This window comes from Rhododendron vialii, chromosome 12a, assembly GCF_030253575.1.
Source record: "Rhododendron vialii isolate Sample 1 chromosome 12a, ASM3025357v1".
In the NCBI taxonomy this organism is placed as follows: Eukaryota; Viridiplantae; Streptophyta; class Magnoliopsida; order Ericales; family Ericaceae; genus Rhododendron; species Rhododendron vialii.
This window is the reverse complement of record NC_080568.1, coordinates 7,597,693-7,617,947: the sequence shown is the minus strand read 5'-3', so window position 1 is coordinate 7,617,947 and position 20,255 is coordinate 7,597,693. Positions and strand designations below refer to the sequence as shown.

The window sequence follows — 20,255 nt, the reverse complement described above, 5'->3', positions numbered from 1 at the left end:
ACTTACTTGAGTTTGAGAGAATGTTAGAATCCTTGCATATATTAAATCATATCGTGATATTGAGATTGAGATTTGATTGTAATTAATTACGATTTCATTCACCTTATTTGGTTCAACTCTTATCTCATCTCATTTTTCTCTCTACACGTTTTTCAATACATTTTTATCTCTATCTCTCTCCACTTATTACTACTCATCACATCAAAAATAACTTTCAAAAAGTTGAACCAAATAAGGTGATTATAATTGGGATGATTACCTTCCATAGTTAGGCTACTTCCTCTTGTATAAATAAAGGCCCCATTGTACAGTTTCATAATCGAATTCAATATTTCTTCTCTCATATTTAACAAGCCGGAAAACTACTTTTTGGATCTCTACCCACCCATAATAAAATCCAACTGAGTACAAATGATTCCCCTATTTTTGTATCTCTCTCGCTTCTGTATCTATCCCACAAAACACAGTCCAAGATTCAAGAAAGGGAAAACAGAGGGAGAGCAACACAAGAAACAGAGCAACACAAGAATGACTTTCAAGAACCAAATTTACTTAACACTCTTCTCTCCGTCTTCTCTCTCCTCACCCAGTCCCAAACAGTGTCACTGGGTTTCTCTTATAGTCTCTCTCTTACTTTGATTACTCTTATTTGCAATTTTGCATACTTACATATTCAAATTACAAGCCTATTTATAGGCTAAGCAAGAGAGAAAAAACAAAGATGTGATAAACTCACATTTATTGAGCAAATCTCAAAACATATTACGGAAGCTTGAAAAGTCTTCAATTCTGAAGTTGAACAGTAAACCATGTGCTTCTCATGGGCTGCTAAGTAAAGCAACTCAAGTTACTTTTCTTCAACTTCTCCTATCAATAGAAGATCAATAAAAGCAACTGAAGAATTGGCAGACATTTCATGTCGCCCATGCAATAAAAGGGTCGTTTCATCTCAATAACATGCAATAAAAGGGCTGTTTCATCTCAATAAAAGGGACGATCACTTTGTTTGCCGAAAATTCGAGGGCAGTATGTTGGTGTGATGAGATCTAGAAGGAGGGGTAAATGTAGCCAGGCGAAATGGATTGGTATGTTTGCTAGCACGGCCACTAGACAAAGTATCCTTGCATTAGGCTTGTTCCCAAGCATAATATAGAGTGCGCAAATGAAGGCTACCACCATCGATGTAATGGAGACGAAAAGGGTAAACAAAGATTTTACCAGCCTCTCAGGAAGAGCATGGTGAAAATCATCTTGGTTGTAGCGGGAGGTGAGGATGGACAAGGACACCAACAAAGAAGTGGTTGATGCGAATAGAGATATTGCATTGAAAACAACAAAGATATAAAATGCCACTGCTGTAGAGAAATTTGGTAGGCCATCACGATTGTACCCGCCTGGATATTGGATTGCAGCCGCAAATACCACAGTGACAACGAGTGCTGCCGGAATTGTGCATGAGTTTGCTGTTTCTTTCATCCATTTTTCTCCTTTAGCTCTTAATTTCTCATGTTCTCTAATAAATAACGTTGCAGGAGTTTCCATATCATCGTTTAGCCAATCTATATCTCTGGGATTTGCAAACTTCATCACTTCCTGTATGATAGCCAAAAGATTGAAACGAAGGATATATATGTTGCAATGTTTGATTGGTTAACAGTGTCAAAGTAGTACTACTCCAATTCGTGCTATAACACCCACATTTGATAGTACCGGGTATACACCCCTTTCGTCCGTCTCGAATTTAAAAGATATGCATCAATCAATCAATGTACTAAGCAAATGTGTATGTAATAAGCAAATGTGTTTTGCCTATTAAAGGCTCCAATCTCTAATCCCTAAATTTCTAGATTTTTTGTTTTTTCTTATTTTTTAGAGAGAGAGAGAGAGAGAGAGAGAGAGAGAGTTGAGTTCTATTAGATGAAAAATATATATAAATATTACAATTTGTGGTTTTTTTAAAATTAATTTCAATTGATTTTATTCAAACTATATAGTAATTCATAAAAACTTAGATATATATGTCTTCCAGTGCTTAGAATGAGAACAAAGCTAGCGTGCATTGAAGACGGGATTAAAAAAATTTATTTTCTCATCAATCGACTAGTGTTGTGTCCGTTCGATGCACAGGTCCGCAAAAAACACCAATGTAATTTTTTTTTGTCTTGTACATTGAACAGGTACAACGCTAGTTTCCATTAAAACAAAGTGTGGACCCTAAAATCAATGTGGGACTCAATTTTGGTTATTAACTTTCCTACAATTATTTAATATTGTCTATATAGCTCGTATGAATATAAACTAAATTCGATGGCCATTTATCATACAGGTCCAGTATGGATATTTATTGTATAGCATTTGCCAAGACTAAATGGTGGAAATCGTATTTTCAAATTAAACGAATTAATGGTACTAGTTGTTTTTTCAGAAAAAAAGATTGAGTTTATATAAGTGGAATATAGACATACACATAGTATTACCTTAAACCATTGTAGATCCTGTTGCATCTGCAGAGCTGCACCAATAGCCAGGTTGTTTTCGTTTCGAGGTGCTAGTTTTCCAGCCAAGTAAGAGGTTGTTTCCAGAAGGATCTCTCATTTGTACTAGAAGTTGTTGATTATCCCCCATCTGATATATGAGGTTGAAGACATTCGCATGACGCTCTACAACCGCTATTTGGAATAAGTTCAGACCTCTCTCGTCTGTAGCCCAAATTAGATCAGGAAATGATCCCACAATTTCTTCCAAGACCTCGTGAATCCCCAATTTTGCGGCCGTGAGGAGTGCATCTTTTGCACGCAAGTTGTAAGCGCCTGAATTATTTAGAGATTTAACTCCCGCACACAAACGTTTGACCAATTTAAGAGCTTGGAGATGCATCTTCTTTTGGTCGTGGATATTTTTAATAGGAGGCACTGCATATCCATAAATAAAAAAAAAAAAATGAAAAATTTGATGTTGCCTCTAGTTAATTAAAAGGGGGATTCGGTGAGGGGACTTATTTTTTTAAAAATAATTCCTATCCTAACAAAACATCAAAATCAATTTTTTTTTTCTGTCTGTGAGGTCTTTACAATCAAAATTACAATTTTCATTAAAAAAAAAAAAACTTTCCACAGATTCAATTTTTTCAGCTCTAAATAAAAAACAAGAACTTTCATAAAAAAAAGCTCTAAGACGATTTTAACCTCTGAAGGAAAATTACATAAACAACAGATGCGATGAAAATTATTTTAAATTTATCAAAGGACACTCCTCATATAATAAAGGCACGAACTGTAATAAATTTATACGAGTAGATAATCTGTCCAAAATATAGATTTCTGACATTTAATCTCTAAAAAACTGAGAAATTAAGTCTCTCAGAATTTTAAGAAATTGAGAAATTTCTCAAAATTAATAAATTTATCAAATCACTAGTTTGTGTTATAGGTTGTATGCATTTCCGAAATTAACGAGTACCTATGGTCATAGGTACATTCAAGGATGGAGTCAGGATTTTACTCTAGCAGTGGCAAAATGTACACTAAAAAAAATAAAAAGACGCATTACGATATGAATGTCATCGCCTATAGTAAACGATATTTGTCATTTGCACATAGAGTACGAAAAAATAGTAACTTTAATTCAATTTATCTACTAAAGTGAGGCATCTTGAATTGTGTCCGACGCTCTTTCATGTCGTTAAAAGTATCGATGATAGAATTGACGTCAAAACTTCTAGCTATGTCCTTCTCAATGTATGTGATCAAAATTTGCCAGAAAATTATCCCCCATCTTAGTGTGCAATCTAGTCTTTACAAACTCAACAAGGGATTCAAAACATTCAATAATTTCAAAAACTTCAGTTGAATATTCAAAAATTGAAGAAGACTAACATTTTTCCAATGGAGTTTGAGAAATCCACACAAAACACAAAACGATAAATGATTTTTTTAATTTTTTGGAAGTCTCAATGGGAGTGGTGATCCGTCTCTCGATACGAGTATATCACACGACCGCTACTGGTGGCATTGAAGTCGTGTACAGTGCACACCTTTAGGTTTTGTTTTCTTTCTTTTTTGTCTTATCTTATAGAGTACTTTGCAAAAAAAAGGTAAAGTGTGGAGTTTTTTTTCCCATTAATTAAACCTCATCCTTTATATTATTTTACTTTGGCTCATTGAGTCTCATTTTTTGAAAAAAAAAATAGAGAATTAAGGACTAGTATATACCAAATAAAAAATAAAAAACCAGTGCTGGCAGGTCTATATAAGTTGGGATAATTTTTTATTTATTTTTACATATAGTAATTGTATTTTCTAAAATTCTTATCGTGGTGGACGCCACCACTAGAATCCTTGGCTCCATCCTTGGTTACATTGATAACATATAAATATGAAAAATTATTTGAAGACAAGAAACAGTACCCAATAATAAAAGGAGTGCAAAGGTAAATCAATTCCCACAAAATTAACATAACTAACCTAAAGTGTAGAAGTATTCCACCAAATGTTTGCATCTCTGGCGCGTAACTGCCGGCTCGTCGACGGCATTCTCAATGTCACCTCTAATATGGCTTGTACTTTCTTCCGTTGTCACAAGGTCTACCAAAACACATTATTACATAATGTTAGAGATTCGAAATTGGCTAAACATGGACTATCTGAACTGGGGCCGGTTCCACCCATCATAATTTTTGACGCTCTGTCTCAGTCCTTAATTTAAATGGTTGAGATTAAACAACTTAAATGGGCACACACTCAACCTCACCAAATCTTCTCTCTCTCCCTAATTTCATGAGGAGTTGTGTTAATCGCACCCCCCGTGTCAGGCCCCCTGACACGGTCCCCTTTAATTTTCCATTTTACCCCTGGTCCTCCAAGCTCTCTCTCTCTTATTTTATTTTTTGTTATAAAATTTTAAATGTTAATAACTTTTTTTTAAGTAATTTTTTTAAATAAATTTTATATTTTTGAAATCTACCCAACGAAACCTATCAAACGAGCCTAATATTGATGATAAAATAATGTAAAACAGAAAAACTATATTTTTATGGTAGTTTAAACTGTCTAAAGAGGCTGAAAAATCAAGTGTTCTAAATTTCAATCCGTTTGCATCGGTGGAAGGATTTTAATTTTCTGATCATTTTGTCTTTAATGATCATAATTAAATTTTGACCTTAGGGCTCTCATTGATTAACCCTAAGAAAGTTGTAGAATCAAATATTTCTTAGGGTTAATCAACGAGAGTCCTAAAGTCAAAATTTAATTTTGACCATTTAGGATAAAATGATCAGAAATTAAAATCTTTCCACCGATTCAAACAGATTGAAATTTAGAATACTTAATTTTTTAATTATATTTTTTAATACATAAATTGTTTAAAGAGGTTGGAATCTCGTATTTTTTTTAAATAAATTTTATATTTTTGAAATTTACTTAACAAAACTTATCAAATAAGTCTAACATTGAATATGAATATGAAATTGTTGTCCCGGCGGATCTATATTCATTACTTAGTCAATATTAAACTACCACAAGTTTTGGTTCTTTGCATTTCTTGTATTTCTGGTAAACTTTCAATGATCTGTCGTAATTTGATTATTCTATTTCTGGATTCATGTTATTTTCAAATTACTTTATCTCTTAAGTTTTATTGTTTTATTCTTTCATTATATCCAGATTTTTTCAACTTCTTATTTGCCTGAGCATGCATGCATATGATGCATTTGGAATGTTGAACCAATTACCCAAACGTATTTTTTTGTTATTTCTTCTTTATTTAATTAATAATGTTTATACTCTGTATTTTTTTTCTTTATTTATTTATTTAAAATTATTTTAGTGTTTTGATTTTCAATTCGGTTGAATCGGTGGAAAGATCTTATTTTTTTTATCATTTTATCTTCAATGGTCATAATGAATTTTTGGCCTCGTAGAATCAAATATCTCTTAGGGCTAATCAACAAGAGTCCTAGAATCAAAATGTAATTATGACCATTTAGGATAAAATGATAAGGAAACTAAAATCTTTCCACCGGTTTAAACGGATTGAAATTTGGAACACTTAATTTTTTTCCAACTTTCAACCTTAATTTTGTAACCTTTTCATTCCAAAGAGAACCTATTTTTTGTTATTTATTTATTTAATTAATAATATTTATATTCTGTATCTTTTTTCTTTTTTATTTATTTAAAATTATTTTAGTGTTCCGATTTTCAATCCGGTTCAATCGGTGGAAAGATCTTGTTTTTTTTTCATTTTATCTTAAATGGTCATAATGAATTTTTGGCCTCTTAGAATCAAATATCTCTTAGGGCTTATCAACGAGAGTCCTAGAGTCAAAATTTAATTATGGCCATTTAGGATAAAATGATCAGGAAACTAAAATCTTTCCACCGGTTCAAGCGGATTTAAATTTGGAACACTTAATTTTTTAACTATATTTTTTAATATATAAACTGTCTAAAAATGTTAAAAAAATTAAGTGTTCCAAATTTCAATCTGTTTGAACCGGTGGAAAGATTTTAATGTTCTGCTCATTTTATCCTAAATGGTCATAATTAAACTACGAAAAAACGGATTGAAATTTGGAACATATTTTTCAATCTCTTTAAACAGTTTAGACTACATAAAACATATAATTTTTCTATTTTATATTATTTTACTATCAATATTAGGCTTGTTTGATAGATTTTGTTGAGTAGATTTCAAAAATAAAATTTATTAAAAAAATACGTGAAAAACAAGTTATTAGTATTTAAAATTTTATAACAAAAAAATCAAATAAGAGGGAAAGTGCTGGGAGGGAGGGAGAGAGAAAGAGAGAGAGAGGGGTGAAAGGGGGAAGGAGGGGAGTGTCGGGGGGGGGGGGGGGGGGGGGGGGAGGGGGGGGCCTGACACCGGGGGGGGGGGGGCGATTAGTAGTTTCCTTTCATGAGCCATCGGCTGACTCCCCCCTCCCCTTTCTGGCCACTTAATCCGGCAACCGCAGCTCCGATGATCTTATTTTCGGCAACCCTGGCGTAAAAATACATTTTAAAGAGAGAAAAAGGGGGCCGAAGCTGGTAACCCTCTTTCCGGCGACCCCATTTCCAGATCAATCTGTTATTTCTTATAGATGATACACACATTGAGGGTTACAAAGTAAACGAATGGTTTATCAAAATGGGGCTGATGGGACCAATACCGTCCAGTCCAGAGAGAAGTTCAATCCTTTTCAATAACCATAGATGAGGGCTTTTTTCTTGGCCATCGGCATTGATCCAACCCATATCACTTAACTTCTGGAATTAATGATTTTTCTTCGTAGGTTAGTACCCTTTATACCCCTCTGTTCGATTTCATTCTTTAGTTTTAATAGTTATCTGATAATTACTTCCTCGAGGAAACATTTTTTGAAACTCGAAATTTGTCCTAGTGCTTTGGTTAAAGAAAGCGTGGTGTGCGAGAGAGAGAGAGAGAGAGCTGGGTTGCTCGCCGGAGATGGGTTCGCCAATGAAGATCGTGGCCGGAGATGGAGGGGAAATGACGTGAAAGAGGGAAGATTAGGTGAGGCCCATTTAAGTTGTTTAATCTCAACCACACAAATCGAGGGCTGTGATGGTGTGTCAAAAATTACGTGGATGGAACCGATTCCTATATATATATATATATATATATATATATAACTTACAATCGTAGATTATGCGTTGCCACCAACGATGATTACTGCCGCTCTTGAATGCAGAAACCTTTTTAGCTAATGCTTTCAATCCACAATCACCATCCGGTCGTATTGAGGTAGCTAAACTGGGATATTTTTCAACCAAATTCAAAGCTATATCTGTTCGTGCAAAGAAAAATTTATCAATAAATAAATAATCCATGCCGATCGATCAATAATTTACGAAACTGGCACATAAACTCGTGGAACAGTATTACCCACACTATAAATACTGTTGAATTGTGTGAATTCAAGAAGGGTGGGTGTTACTCACCATAATATCCGGATGCTATAACCTGAACCAGAAAATGAGCAGCAGAATCGTCATCGGGGAAGAGCCTAGATAAAGGATCATCCTTAGTGGCCTCCAGTAAATATATAAGGGTGTCCTTCTTAGCATTTCTAGCGACCATGTCGAGGGCAGACCAGACTTGTGCCCTGATATCTAGCAAAGATTTCTCTCTCTCCAAAAGGATTTTCACTGCTTCAGTGTTTCCAACCCATGCGGCAGCGTGGAGGGGAGTGCGACCGAAATGGTCGGGAATTTTTAGTGCCTCTGGTGATAACCGTGATATCCTTTCCACCAACTTTTCTACAAAATAGATTAACTTTGATGATCTTCCCGCCCCAGCCGCTACGTGAAGTGCTGTCTCTGAATTTTTGTTGATCTGGGCTGTGAGAGCGTCTTTGTATTGGTTGAAGAATGCTTCGGCGGCCACCCAATCTCCTCGGAGTGCAGCTTGATAAAGTGGTATGTATCTCCAGTAATCACCTTGATCCTCTGCAGTGTTTTTAAATTGGGATACATACTATATGTGTATCGTTTATTATACTTTATGAATCGTATCAGAATACGTATTATGATTAACATAAGCTAATAAACAATATAAAAATCTGGTGTATATTTGAATAATAAGTGTTTTATTATATATGAAAAAAAAAAAGCTTCTAGGGTGAAAATCCAAATCTCTCTGGTAGGGTTTACCACATTGAGACTTGGTGCATGAGTTAGGGGAGGAGAAAATTGCCCTTCTCTAATTCACACAAAATATGATCGAAATACGTAGTTTTTTTTATTCAAGCTTTTGAGTTTGGATTTTCTTTTAATTGGATATGACCATAACAAAAAGAAAAAAATCTAACGTAACGGAATTCATGAAGAGATTAGTTAGCATACTAATCCAAATGAGATAAACACTCGAATCCACGAGCAACCTCGAGCACAAAGAAAATAACAGAGAAACTCTAAATATCATTTATGAAAAGTTGAATAATTGAATTTATAACCCTTAGACCTACACCCATATTTATACTAATATGAGCCCTAGCAATAAACTAACTATTTAGAGGGGAGATTAATTAGCGTACTAATCCAACAATAATCTTCGTATTGTTCATTAGAGAGCGAGAGAGGGAGGAGGAGGAAACGAAGAGTCCTTAATGTTTATCCTCCATTAACATTCTTTTCCCATTTTTTTTTTAGTGAAAAAAAAAGGCCCAGAGCTCCTTTTCTCTCTAAACTGAGGCGATTCTCTTCTAGGGCTCATCCTCAGCCGCCGCCGCCTGGGGGGAGGTGCCCTCCTTCCCTCCTCCCCCGGGTCCGTTTTTCCTCCTCCTCCCCTCTCCTCCTCTCTCTCCTTCCTCTCTTCCTCTCTCTCCTTCCTCTCTTCTTTTAGGTTTCGATGTTCTTCCGACTGCCCTTGCTGCCGTCTCTGGCCTCCTTGCTCGCCTGGTTGGTCGCCGCCCTGACACCCGCCTCCCTTGGGTCCGACGGTGGTCGGAGATGATGGGGTAGATCTGACCCCTCCTCGTTTTACTGTTGATGGACGGACGGGGTTTTGCCTAACGGCTCTGTTTTCTTTTCGGCCGGATGGCTGTGGAAATTTGGGGAAGGTGGAGGTTGGCGCGAGGTGGTTTTTGCCGTTTCCTCGTCGATCTTGTGGCTGGTTTTGGTGGACGCTGGGTCTGGATTTGGATTGTGTGGGTGATGGGCGCTTGTGCGGTTGTGGGAGGTGTAACGTTAGTTGTTTTAATTCTGTTTTGCAGGTTATCCTTTATTCCAGAAAATGATCGGTGAAGATGGCGGTTTTGATTTGTGATGATCCAGTCCAGTGGTAGTGGGGTGGATGTGGCTCCCATGGTTGTAATGCTTTGGTCGTCTTTTGTATGCCGAATTCCGGTCAGCGGCTGTCTGAGCTCTCAATTGGGCGTGGGGCTGGCATTTCATCGTTCTGAGGTGGTGATCTTGCTGATGAAAATTGTTTATTGTAGGGGTTGTTCGGTGTTTTTGGCTGATGGTGGTGGTGGTGGTTTGGCCCTCAGGCCTTGACTTGCCTTGGCTTTCATTGTCGTAGGCTGGGTCCCGCCGCCGGTTTCTACATCTAGGAAACGCCGGCTGGGCTTAACGGCGAGGTTGGGCCCCGGTGGTTTGTACGGCGGTGGCTGCCATTGTAGGTTAGGGTTTTGTGGTTTGGTTTGGGTTTTGGGCTTTTTTTGTTTTATTTGGGTGTCTAGGTTGATCTTTATTGTATTATCTGCAGTGGACCCTGATAGACCCTTGGATGCTATGGGCTTTGTCCTTATGGTATATTGTCCAACTATTTGTTGGATCCCCTTTCCCTTTTTCCGTTTTTAATAAAATTCATTTTTTGTCGATAAAAAAAAATGTTTATCCTCCCTAGCTATAATAGTAGCAATATATATATACGGGGCGGTTCCGGAGACATCCAAAAAAATACCTAAAAAAACACCCCATAGCTCCCCATCAAATTTTGATGATCCGAGCCGCTCAATGTGATCAAAATGTGATTTTAAGGGTACCCGCGAGAAATCAGTAAAAAAAATGACCGGAAAGGACTTGATCCGAACGGTTCAAATAAAAACTGCTCAAATCAAGCCTTTTTCGGTCATTTTTTTTGCTAATTTCTCGTGGGCACCATTAAAATAACATTCTGCACACATTGAACGGTTCGGATCATAAAAATTTGATAGGAAACTATGAGATTGAGATTTAGGGTATTTTTTTACGTGTTTTTTTAGGTGTCCCTTAAACCGCCCCGATATATATATATGATTCGGGCCCCAATAAGTAAAAATTTTGCTCCCTCCACTTGTTCCGGGGCAGGAAATAATTACTGCTGCTGGGTATGGACTATGGAGGAAAAATTTCTCAATCTCTAGAATACCAAGCTTGTGAACTTAATTACATTAACTGTTGAAGAGGAAAAGGATGCAAGGCATATTCAAAATTTCTTATTGGTTAGGTTAACGCTACCTGGTTTTGAAATTTGGCTCGCATCCTTGTGCTTCTCAGCGGAAGAATATAACTCGAACAAGCTCTTCTGTCTCCTCATCAATGCTTCGCTGCCTTGTTCTACACCAAGCTTGTGAACTTAATTACAATAACTGTCGTAAAGGAAAAGGATGTAAGGCATTCAAACTCTTTTCTTATTGGTTAGGTTAACGCTACCTGGTCTTGAAATTTGGCTCGCATCCTCGTGTTCCTTAGCGGAAGAAGTAACCTCGAACAAGATCTTCCGTCTCGCCAACAATGCTCCGCTGCCTTGTTCTATACCAAGCTTGTGAACTTAATAACATTAACTGTTGAAGAGGAAAAAGAAGTAATGCATTCATAGAATTTTCTTATTGGTTACGTTAATTACACTACCTGATTCTGAGATTTGGCTCGCATTCTCGTATTCCTGAGTGGAAGAAGTAGCCTCCGGCAACCTCTTCGATCTCCCCATCAACACTCGGTTGCTTGGTTCTGGAATTTGGCTCGCATTCTCTTCCTGAGTGGAAGAAGTAGCCACGGGCAAGCTTTTCGATCTCCCCATCAATACTCTATTCCCTGGTTTTGGAATTTGGCTTGGATTCTCGTATTCCTCAATGGAAGAAGTAGTCATGGGCAAGCACTTCGATGTTCCGGTCAATGCTCCGCTGCCTTCTTTTTTTACCTCTGCACACACAAAAACAGAAAGAAAAAAAAAAAAAAACCCCTTCAAATTATCACTTCTCTTAAAGTGGGAGTTACGGGAGAGTTTCAAGTAGCTAGATATATTTATCGGATATCAATTGATATGTTTTCAAAACACAATTATGTTGCACAAAATTAACACTTTGAACCCACGTAACATAAATGGATTTCAAAAATTTATTACTACTGATAAATGTGAGCAGAACCCATTAGCTAGGACTCAGATGAGTTTATGTGATTGTTTTGTACTAAAGTGTAATTAGCTTAATAAGTGGTTAGTTAGTTACAACTGATTAGTTGCAGATTAGTTAGCATTAGTTTGGGGTTCAGCTGGCCACGTTCAAGTTGAGGCACATATATCTTTGTAAAAGGAACGCTGAGATTCAGTTGACAAAAACAAGGAGAAATGAATATCTTCTCTCCTTTCTCTCTCTCAAGTCTATCTTCTATTCTTGACGATTAGGGTTTCTTCTATATGGTATCAGAGCTTGAGACGAAAGTCTAGCGATCCAGAGGACCACTCCTTTTCATTTTTCTACTTGCTGATTGCTCAATCGTCTTCGTTCACAAGGTATTTGCACTTCACCATGACTTCTTCTCAAACTGCTCCGAGTTCTCAGTCTTCGCAAACTGTTACTCTTCCTCCTTCTCTGGCATTCTTAGTATCGAATTTTAATTCTTTGGTGAACATCAAGCTAGATAACTCGAATTATTTGTTGTGGCAAACTCAAGTCGAAAACGTGATGACTGCCAATGGTTTTCTTGGTTATTTGGTTGGATCTGTTGAATGTCCTCCTTTTCAAATACGAAATACTGAAGGTGAATTGGAATCAAATCCAGCTTTTGCCCTATGGAAACTCATTGATTCTCAACTGCTATCGTGCTTGACTTCTACGTTGTCTCAATCTACTTTGCCCTATGTTTTAGAGTTACAACATAGTTTTCAGGTTTGGAATTCTCTGAATAGGCGATATAATTCTCTATCTCGAACACATGTACATGAGTTGAAAGATCGTCTGTATAATTTCAAAAAGACCTCTACTATGGAGGAATATTTGGACAAGATTCAAGAATTTGCACAAAAATTAGAGGCGGCTGGTAATCCTTTGGGAGATGATGATCTTGTATTTCATACCTTACGTGGATTGAAGAAAGGGTTTAAGAGTTTTAAAACTGCAATACGAACTAGAGGAGATACTATTACCTTTGAAGAATTGGTAATGATGTTAAAAAGTGAGGACAGTCAAATGCTTAATGACGATGATGATGAAGACTGCACTCCTAGTACTGAACATGCATCTGCATCTGCTTTGGTAGCTACTCAATCTATGCCTGGATCATCATCTACGCAACAACTTTTACTTGCTCAGTCTAGTATGCCTCTATCGTTTGATGTTCCCATGAGTTTCCCTATGGTTTCTCCTTCTCAGAATACTTTTGGCTCACAAGTTCAGCTTCTGTCTCCACACATGATGTTTTCAAATCAGTTTCACAGACCCCAAAGAGGTTTTAATAGAGGACCTCGATTTCCAAGGAGACCTTGTGATATTTGTGGAAAATCTAATCACATCACCAATTTTTGTTACTATAGGCCTTCTATGTTTGATCAAATATCTGGATTCCAGGGGAGAGGACCTTCTCAGTCTTTTGGAATGTCTCAAGTTAGTATGCCTCTGTCTTCATATGGAGTTCCTCAGTATGGAATGCCTCAATCTGGTGGAATACCGTTTGGAGTACCTTCGTTTTCTCAGTTTGGAATGCCACAAACTAGTGGAATACAGTATGGTGGACCTCATCCAACTAATAAATGGGTTAGGTTGAGTCTATTTTTTAATAGGTAGGTTTAGGTTTCTTAGTAGGTTTGGGTTCAATTTACCATCCTTAGCTTGAACGGACCATATTTATATCGACAAGAGCCCACGAGGAGATCGAAGGTGCGTCCCTTCCATATTTATATCTAACGTGAGGAGGGATCAAAATTTGGAGTGGGACTTTTGGGGATTAAGATCCTGTCCTCCGGTTTGTATTTTGTGGTCTCAAACTGTTCATTGGTAGAGTTTGTTAAGTACTTCAGCTATAACGATTCGTCCTAACTAACCTGCTAGCCATTCGCCTAATTATATGATTATAAAGGTTAACTTCAGATTATACAGTAGCTAATCGGAATCACTTGTATATCATTTCATAGTTTAAGGAATCCCCAATGTGGGACTTTATTCTCATGGTGGCCTTGGCTCTCACAATTCCTCCACCTTATGATGCAACATTCTCGTTGCATTGGCCCAGCAACCCTCTCCTAGTGGTCATAATGTGACACTTAGTTCTGTACAGTACATCAGTGTGCTCATACCAGATTTTAGAGGTGATCCCAATCATGTAGATCAAAGTTGTGCTCTGATACCAACTGCAATGACCCGCTCCAGCTGACTTGCCAACCCTTCGCCAAATCACGTGGCTCAAGAGATTAATCTCAAGTTATACAATAATTGGTCTGAATCCTTATATATCATTTCATAGTTTAAGGAATCCCTGATGTGGGACTTTATTCTATGGTGGGTTCTCACAATAATTCGATGTTAACTTTTTGAGCCACGTATTTAGGATAAGGATTAAGCAGGTTAGTTAGGGCGAGTCATTATAACAGCCGTGAAAAAAAATCGTGTTTATCGTATACCAATCCATGCCATATCAAAACACTTTTGTTCAAAGCAAATGTTGGCTTATTAGGCTTAATAAGTCATTTGGCTTAATTTTTTGTTTTTATTCAAAAAAAATTTCTCATTTGTTAGTTTTTCGTCAATTTTTTGAGGATTATTGCTTTGTCATGTCGAGAGAAATTTAAAAAGTAAAAAATTACAACAGAAACATAATTTTTTTTGAATAAAGACAAAAAATTGGCTTATTGACTTATATTTATCTTTATTTAAAAAAATTGGGTTTCGATCGTAATTTTTTTCTTTTTAGATTTATCTCATCATGACAAAGCAATAATTCTAAAAAAATTAACGAAAAACTAAAAAATGTGAATTTTTTTGAATAAGGACAAAAAATAAACTAAATGACTTATTAAGCTGAACAAGCCCAGCACTAGATCGTACCAATTTGTTTAAATATAAAAGTGCTTTAACTACTACAATAAAGTATAAAGATCATACTTGTTTTTAGTTGTGATTTTTTTGTTCTTTCCGGGTGAGATTATATGTCCCCTTTTTTTATCAGCATTATATGTCCCTTTTTCAATCATACTTTTTTCCGTGATAAAAAAAACATTTTCGATCACGGGTTTTAGTTGTGACCTTTTGTTACTAATTAATCTCGATTGAAAACTGTGGTCTATACGGCTGCGATAAATTCATTTTGATCACAAATTTTAACCATGATAGATAGAGAAAAAAATTTTGGGTGAATTTTTTTAAAGTAATGAGTAGAGAGAGATATAGAAAATTTATTGAAAATCATGTTAAGACCCCAAAACGAACAAGGAATCTGAGATTAATTTTCAAAAGTGTAACTAATACATCAGTTTTTAATTTCAAAATCCTCTCATCTGCTGCCGCTCAAATTCGAACCCTCGACATCCCCTGAGCGGTACAGAACACTACCTTTGTAATGCCTAAACTTTGTTTGAGTAAGTTTAAATTTTTATATATATGACATTTTCTAGCTGGGGAATTTGTTAGGAATTGAACTCCCTGTTTAACTCACAAAGCCCTACGGATCTTGTAAACTAGAATCACAAAAATCGCAAGCAAACAGAAATAGTGCGTAACGAATAAAAAAAGAAAGAACACAAGATATATGTGAATAACCTCAACGCTAAGAAAAACCATGGGAGCCACACCAGTCCACTATGAAATCGAATCAAAAGCTAGTACAAGTTTTCTTGCAATCTCTTTGAAACCTATGTTTTCTCTCGCCTCTCTATGTTTTTCTCTAAAAACACGTTAACCTAATTACATACAAACTGCATAGGCCGGGTCCTATGTGAAAATTACACCACAAGTCCTTGAAATATCATTTTCGCTGCAGTTCGGTGTGCTCCTAAAATTGCACCCCGAACTGCTCCGCCCCCACACCCCAAGCTAAACCACTGTTGAAGGTTGTCTGCACCCCTAACAGAATTTGTTTTTACTGCGTATATGTACGTCATAACACTAATTACTCAACTACTTTTGAAAATAATATTTGTTATGTGAGACCCAGAATGGGCCTTACAAAAAATATAGTGGATGGTGTTTGTTCTTTGGCGTTCGGGTATGGGTGTAGATGTTGGGTCATTTTTTCGCTTTCGGGTGTTAGTGCTTAGTCATGTTTTTCTCTTGGTGATTTTTGTGAAGGTTTGGTTGTAATGCTTTTTGTGTTAGGCTTGGCCCGTTGGGTGTTCTCATTATTTCAGGTTTTTGGTGCGGTTGGTTTCTTGTCATCCTTTGGTGTTGGTTCTTGGATGGTGTTTGTGCCGGTGTGCTTCAGATCCATTTAATCCTTATATTTTTTTTCAAAATTTAATAAAATCTTTTTGCTTAGAAAAAAAATGCACCATGCGCAAGTATTGAACGTGTAATAAATTGAAGATCATTTGAAGTTTTTCACTAAAAAAAATAAAGGGATAATGAAGACGGTTTTGTGTATTCAAAAAAGGCAAAAGAAAAGCAGAGGACAAAAAGTTAAAATGAGACATCGAAAGTTCCAATTTTCAACTTCTTTGATCAGTGAAGTGGAACCCAATATATTGTAATATGATAAGGAATATATCATCGGTGTAAACCCGAAGAGATACAATTTTTTTTTTGTAAAATTTGTGATGCCAAAAATTTATTCTCCTCATCCGTGCTATAGCTAATTCATCTTTCCTTTCATTCGTTTTTCACTTTGATAAGGGAAAAAAACTTTCAAACTTCCTCTCGCAATTTTCCTCACATCTAAACTTCCTTTTTTAATGCATTTTTCACATTCAATACTAATAGGCTCTGTTCCGGAAACCTTCTTAAAAAATAAATACTTATTTTGCCACTTCTCATTCAAAAAAAAGAAGGATCATTCAACAAAATCCAAATAAAAAGTTCCTTTCACATTTTCAAATTCAAAAATAATGTAAATGAATTTTTTTTTTTTGCATCGTATTGAAGATCTCAATGAGATCTATCAAACAAGATCTATAGTGGTAGGAAAATTATTTGCGTAAACACATGATTTTTGAGCTTGAAATTGCCTTATACAAAAAATAAGATTGTTGCTATGATAATGGGCGCCGGCAGAGGGAAATCGTACTGGCGGCCACCGGACGGCCGATCCAAGCCGTCCAAAAATTCTATAAAAAAAAACCGAGGGAGCCAGCTTGGGAATCAACAGCATTTGAGGTGTGTAGGGTGCTTGATCCGAGCATCCCTTTTCCTTGTATATATGATCAAGCACCCTACACGGAAAAGGGGTGCTCGGATCAAGCACCCTACACACCTTGGATGCCGTTGATTCTCGCGTCAGCCCCCTCATTTTTTTTTACAGAATTTTTGGACGGCTTGGATCGGCCGTCCGGTGGCCGAAGACGGCCCGGCGCAACCGCCGGTACGATTTCCCTCCCCGGCCGGTCGGTACCTATATAAATTCTTCCAAAATAAGTACCAGCCTTCTTATTTTTCTGAACAAGCCTTCTTATTACACAAAAAATAAGTTCGTATTGTGTTTCTGAAACACAGTCTAAATTGTGCATCGATCAAGGTTAAATATCATTGAGGATAGCAAATTCGTTTCGCACTAAAGATAAGTACTCTACATAGTTACACGATATTTTATGAGGGACTTATTTCGGATCCCAAAAAATTTCAAAAAAATACCCATAAATTTTAAAATATTATTTTATAGGACCCTATAAGAAATCATCTCCAACGAATATCGATAAGTATTATTTCTAGATTTGTATGGGCAAAACTGGGCAGTTGAGCAATTTCTCCTTTAAAAATTCAAAAGTAATACTTATTGATATCCGTTTAAGTTGATTTTTTATAAGATCCCATAAAATAATATTTTAAAATTTATGGGTATGAAGAGAACCATGTTTTTGCTTTTGTTTGTCTCGCAGAGAGAGAGAGAGGGGAAAGAAAATGAATAAAGAGATGACAGACGAAGATGGAGGAATTAGGTATCGTGCACTGCAGACATATAATGAACCATCCAAGTAATATTAGAATCTAGAATTATCATGAATTTTTACTATCTAACATACGTATTGCAGAAACACATTAACATAATTGACGTACCTCGATTCATTAGATAGAACCGTTCTAGATCCAAGAGTTACTTGAACTCTTTTGGAGAAAAACAGATAGGGATAGCCTGAGGAAAAACAGTCACGGGCAGCGAGAGGACCTCTTCCCTAGTTCCCTACATTTTTACTCATCTACCCATAAGGATAAGAGTGAAGAGAGGACTATTCCGTTTGACCACAAAAAGGGTGTCCTCCTAGTCAAAAAGGGCGTCCACCGACACATCTATAAATGATTTCTTGCTTTAATACCATGTGGGCCAACAGACATTCTTTTGTGACAATCAATTTTGGCCTAATTTACCATTCCACACCCTTCTTAAATTTAAAAAAGAATGATAATTTTTAAAATTTGTGTCATTTTTTATTATTTATATTTTTTAATTTATAATATTTTTAAGAGTTTGAAAATTTTATATAATAGAACTAATCAAGAACTATCAAACAAGATCCATATATATTGCATATTTTTTGAGATTCATGTTGAAAGATATAAGGAATTGAAATTGGCACAAATATCAAAAATTATCATCCAATTTGAAATGGAGGAAGTAAGTACTTATTTTCAAATTTTGAACTTAATTAAAAACAATGCACTTACCAAAATGAATTTTTAATTTTTTTTACATCGTTTAAAAGATCTCATCGAGATCTTTCAAACAAGATTCATAATGCATATTTTTAGATTTCAGTAAATTCATTATTTTTAAATTTTTGAAAATTGCAAAAAAATATTCATTTCGAAATAAGTACTTTTTTTGAGGAGTCTGGCTATCAGTACCGATAGCTTCCCCATCGAAACCATACCGACGGCCGTGCCTGGCCGTCTCCGGCTACAGGACGGCTGATCCGAGCCGTCTAAAAATTTTATAAAAAAAAACGAGGGGCCCACGCGGGTGTTTAGATCAAGCACTCTACACGAAAAATAGGGAGTTTAGATTAAGCACTCTATACACATCGGATGCTGTTGATTCCCGCGAGGGCCCCTTGTTTTTTTTTTTTTATAGAATTTTTGGACGGCTCGGATCAGCCGTTTGGTGGTTGAAGATGGACTGGCGCGACCGTCGGTACGGTTTCCGTACCTATAGGATTTTTGTTTTTTGAGTTACTAGAACGGGCCAAATCGGTTTTTTTTGTCCTCATTCAAATGTTTTTTGCATTTGTTAGTTTTTTGTCAATTTTTCATGGACTATTTTTTGTGAATTGTTACTTTTACTTTGTCTAAAAAGTAAAAAAAATTACGATTGAAAACCAATTTTTTGATTAAAGACAAAAAAAAAGTCTTTATTCAAAAAATTTGAGTAGAAAATTACTATCGAATTTTTTTAATGAAGAAAAAAAATTAGCTTATTAGTTTATTTTTGTCTTTATTCAAAAAATTTGAGTTTCGATCGTAATTTTTTATTTTTTCGATTCCTCTTGTCATGACAAACTAATAATCCACAAAAAATCGACGAAAAACTAACAAATGCAAAAAAAAAAGGAAAAGAAAAAGGATACGTTAAAGAAGATAAATCATTTGACTTATTAAGCTAAATTAGGCCCAGAAAGTCTATTCACACAACGAACCACTACCTAGTGCAATTGGTTGCCTACCACTCCCCTCCATTTAGGAGGTGGAGGCTCGAGCCCCTTTGTGAGTAGGTTTTGGGCTAGAGCTATGGATAGTCCCTGCACGATTGCACCCCTTGATGCTAACGGAACACACCCAGCTGACCCCCACTGATTATATCCTGTGGCAAAAAAAAAAAAATGTTCACGCATATACTGCACAGATTTTGTTGTGAGGGCCACCACGGATCCCACACAAATGATTCGAGTACTTCATTAAATGGAAAATATTTTTTAAGGGTTCCCGCAAAAAATTAGCTCAATCGATATCTATAGATGCTCGATCCAATCGTCTAACTTTTCATTCAGATTTTAGGATAATGAAAAGTTAGACAATTGGATTGAGCATCTATAGGTATCGGATTGAGCCGATTTTTCGTGTGAATCTTTAAAAAAATGTTTTACATTTAATGAATATGTCGGATTATTCGTTTGGGGCTATCAACTCAGATTATTTGTGTGAGACCTATGGTGAACCCCACAATAAAATCTTTGCACATATTATCTCGGGAAAATTTCAAAAAAGCCCCTGAACTTTCTGACAACTTGCAAAAAAACACCTGAACTTTCGCTACTAACAAAAAAACACCTAAACTTTGCATTCCGTTAGCAATTAAACCCTTGCCGTCCAATTCCGTTAATTTTTAACGGATGGAGCTAACGGAAGGTGTTAACTTTTTATTTTTTTTTACTTTTTACATTCAAAAATTACTTTTAACTCTTTC

At 36.1% G+C, this 20,255-nt stretch overlaps 2 protein-coding genes across 4 annotated transcripts; both read right to left on the bottom strand.

Moving 5' to 3' along the window:
• Nucleotides 1-529: 529 nt before the first annotated feature.
• On the bottom strand, nt 530-18,042 carry LOC131310399 (uncharacterized). Of its 3 annotated transcripts, none has more exons than XM_058337388.1 (9): nt 17,915-18,042; nt 11,352-11,642; nt 11,154-11,252; nt 10,959-11,057; nt 7,959-8,465; nt 7,655-7,804; nt 4,464-4,583; nt 2,478-2,912; nt 530-1,593 (listed from the first exon to the last, which is right to left on the bottom strand). In XM_058337388.1, the coding sequence occupies exons 1-8, from the start codon at nt 17,922-17,924 to the stop codon at nt 2,479-2,481; spliced, it is 1,710 nt and encodes a 569-aa protein (XP_058193371.1). In that variant the 5' UTR covers nt 17,925-18,042; the 3' UTR covers nt 530-1,593; nt 2,478. The 3 variants fall into 3 exon arrangements, with proteins under 3 accessions (XP_058193371.1, XP_058193373.1, XP_058193374.1); XM_058337390.1 differs by having other exon boundaries at nt 2,478-2,810; XM_058337391.1 differs by lacking the exon at nt 17,915-18,042 and having other exon boundaries at nt 10,959-11,252; nt 11,352-11,406.
• On the bottom strand, nt 982-1,587 carry LOC131309373 (ankyrin repeat-containing protein ITN1-like). Its single transcript, XM_058336027.1, has one exon. It carries the CDS (start codon nt 1,585-1,587, stop codon nt 982-984), a length of 606 nt encoding a protein of 201 aa, XP_058192010.1.
• Nucleotides 18,043-20,255: the final 2,213 nt, after the last annotated feature.

Bases quoted from the DNA above. Each gene is read 5' to 3' on its own strand.
- LOC131309373 (XM_058336027.1), bottom strand. From the start codon at position 1,587: ATGAAGTTTGCAAATCCCAGAGATATAGATTGGCTAAACGATGATATG.
- LOC131310399 (XM_058337388.1), bottom strand. The intron at 11,058-11,153 runs GTAGCGTTAACC...AGCTTGGTGTAG, and splicing joins GAGCCAAATTTCAAGACCAG to AACAAGGCAGCGAAGCATTG. The intron at 7,805-7,958 runs GTGAGTAACACC...TTGCACGAACAG, and splicing joins TATAGCATCCGGATATTATG to ATATAGCTTTGAATTTGGTT.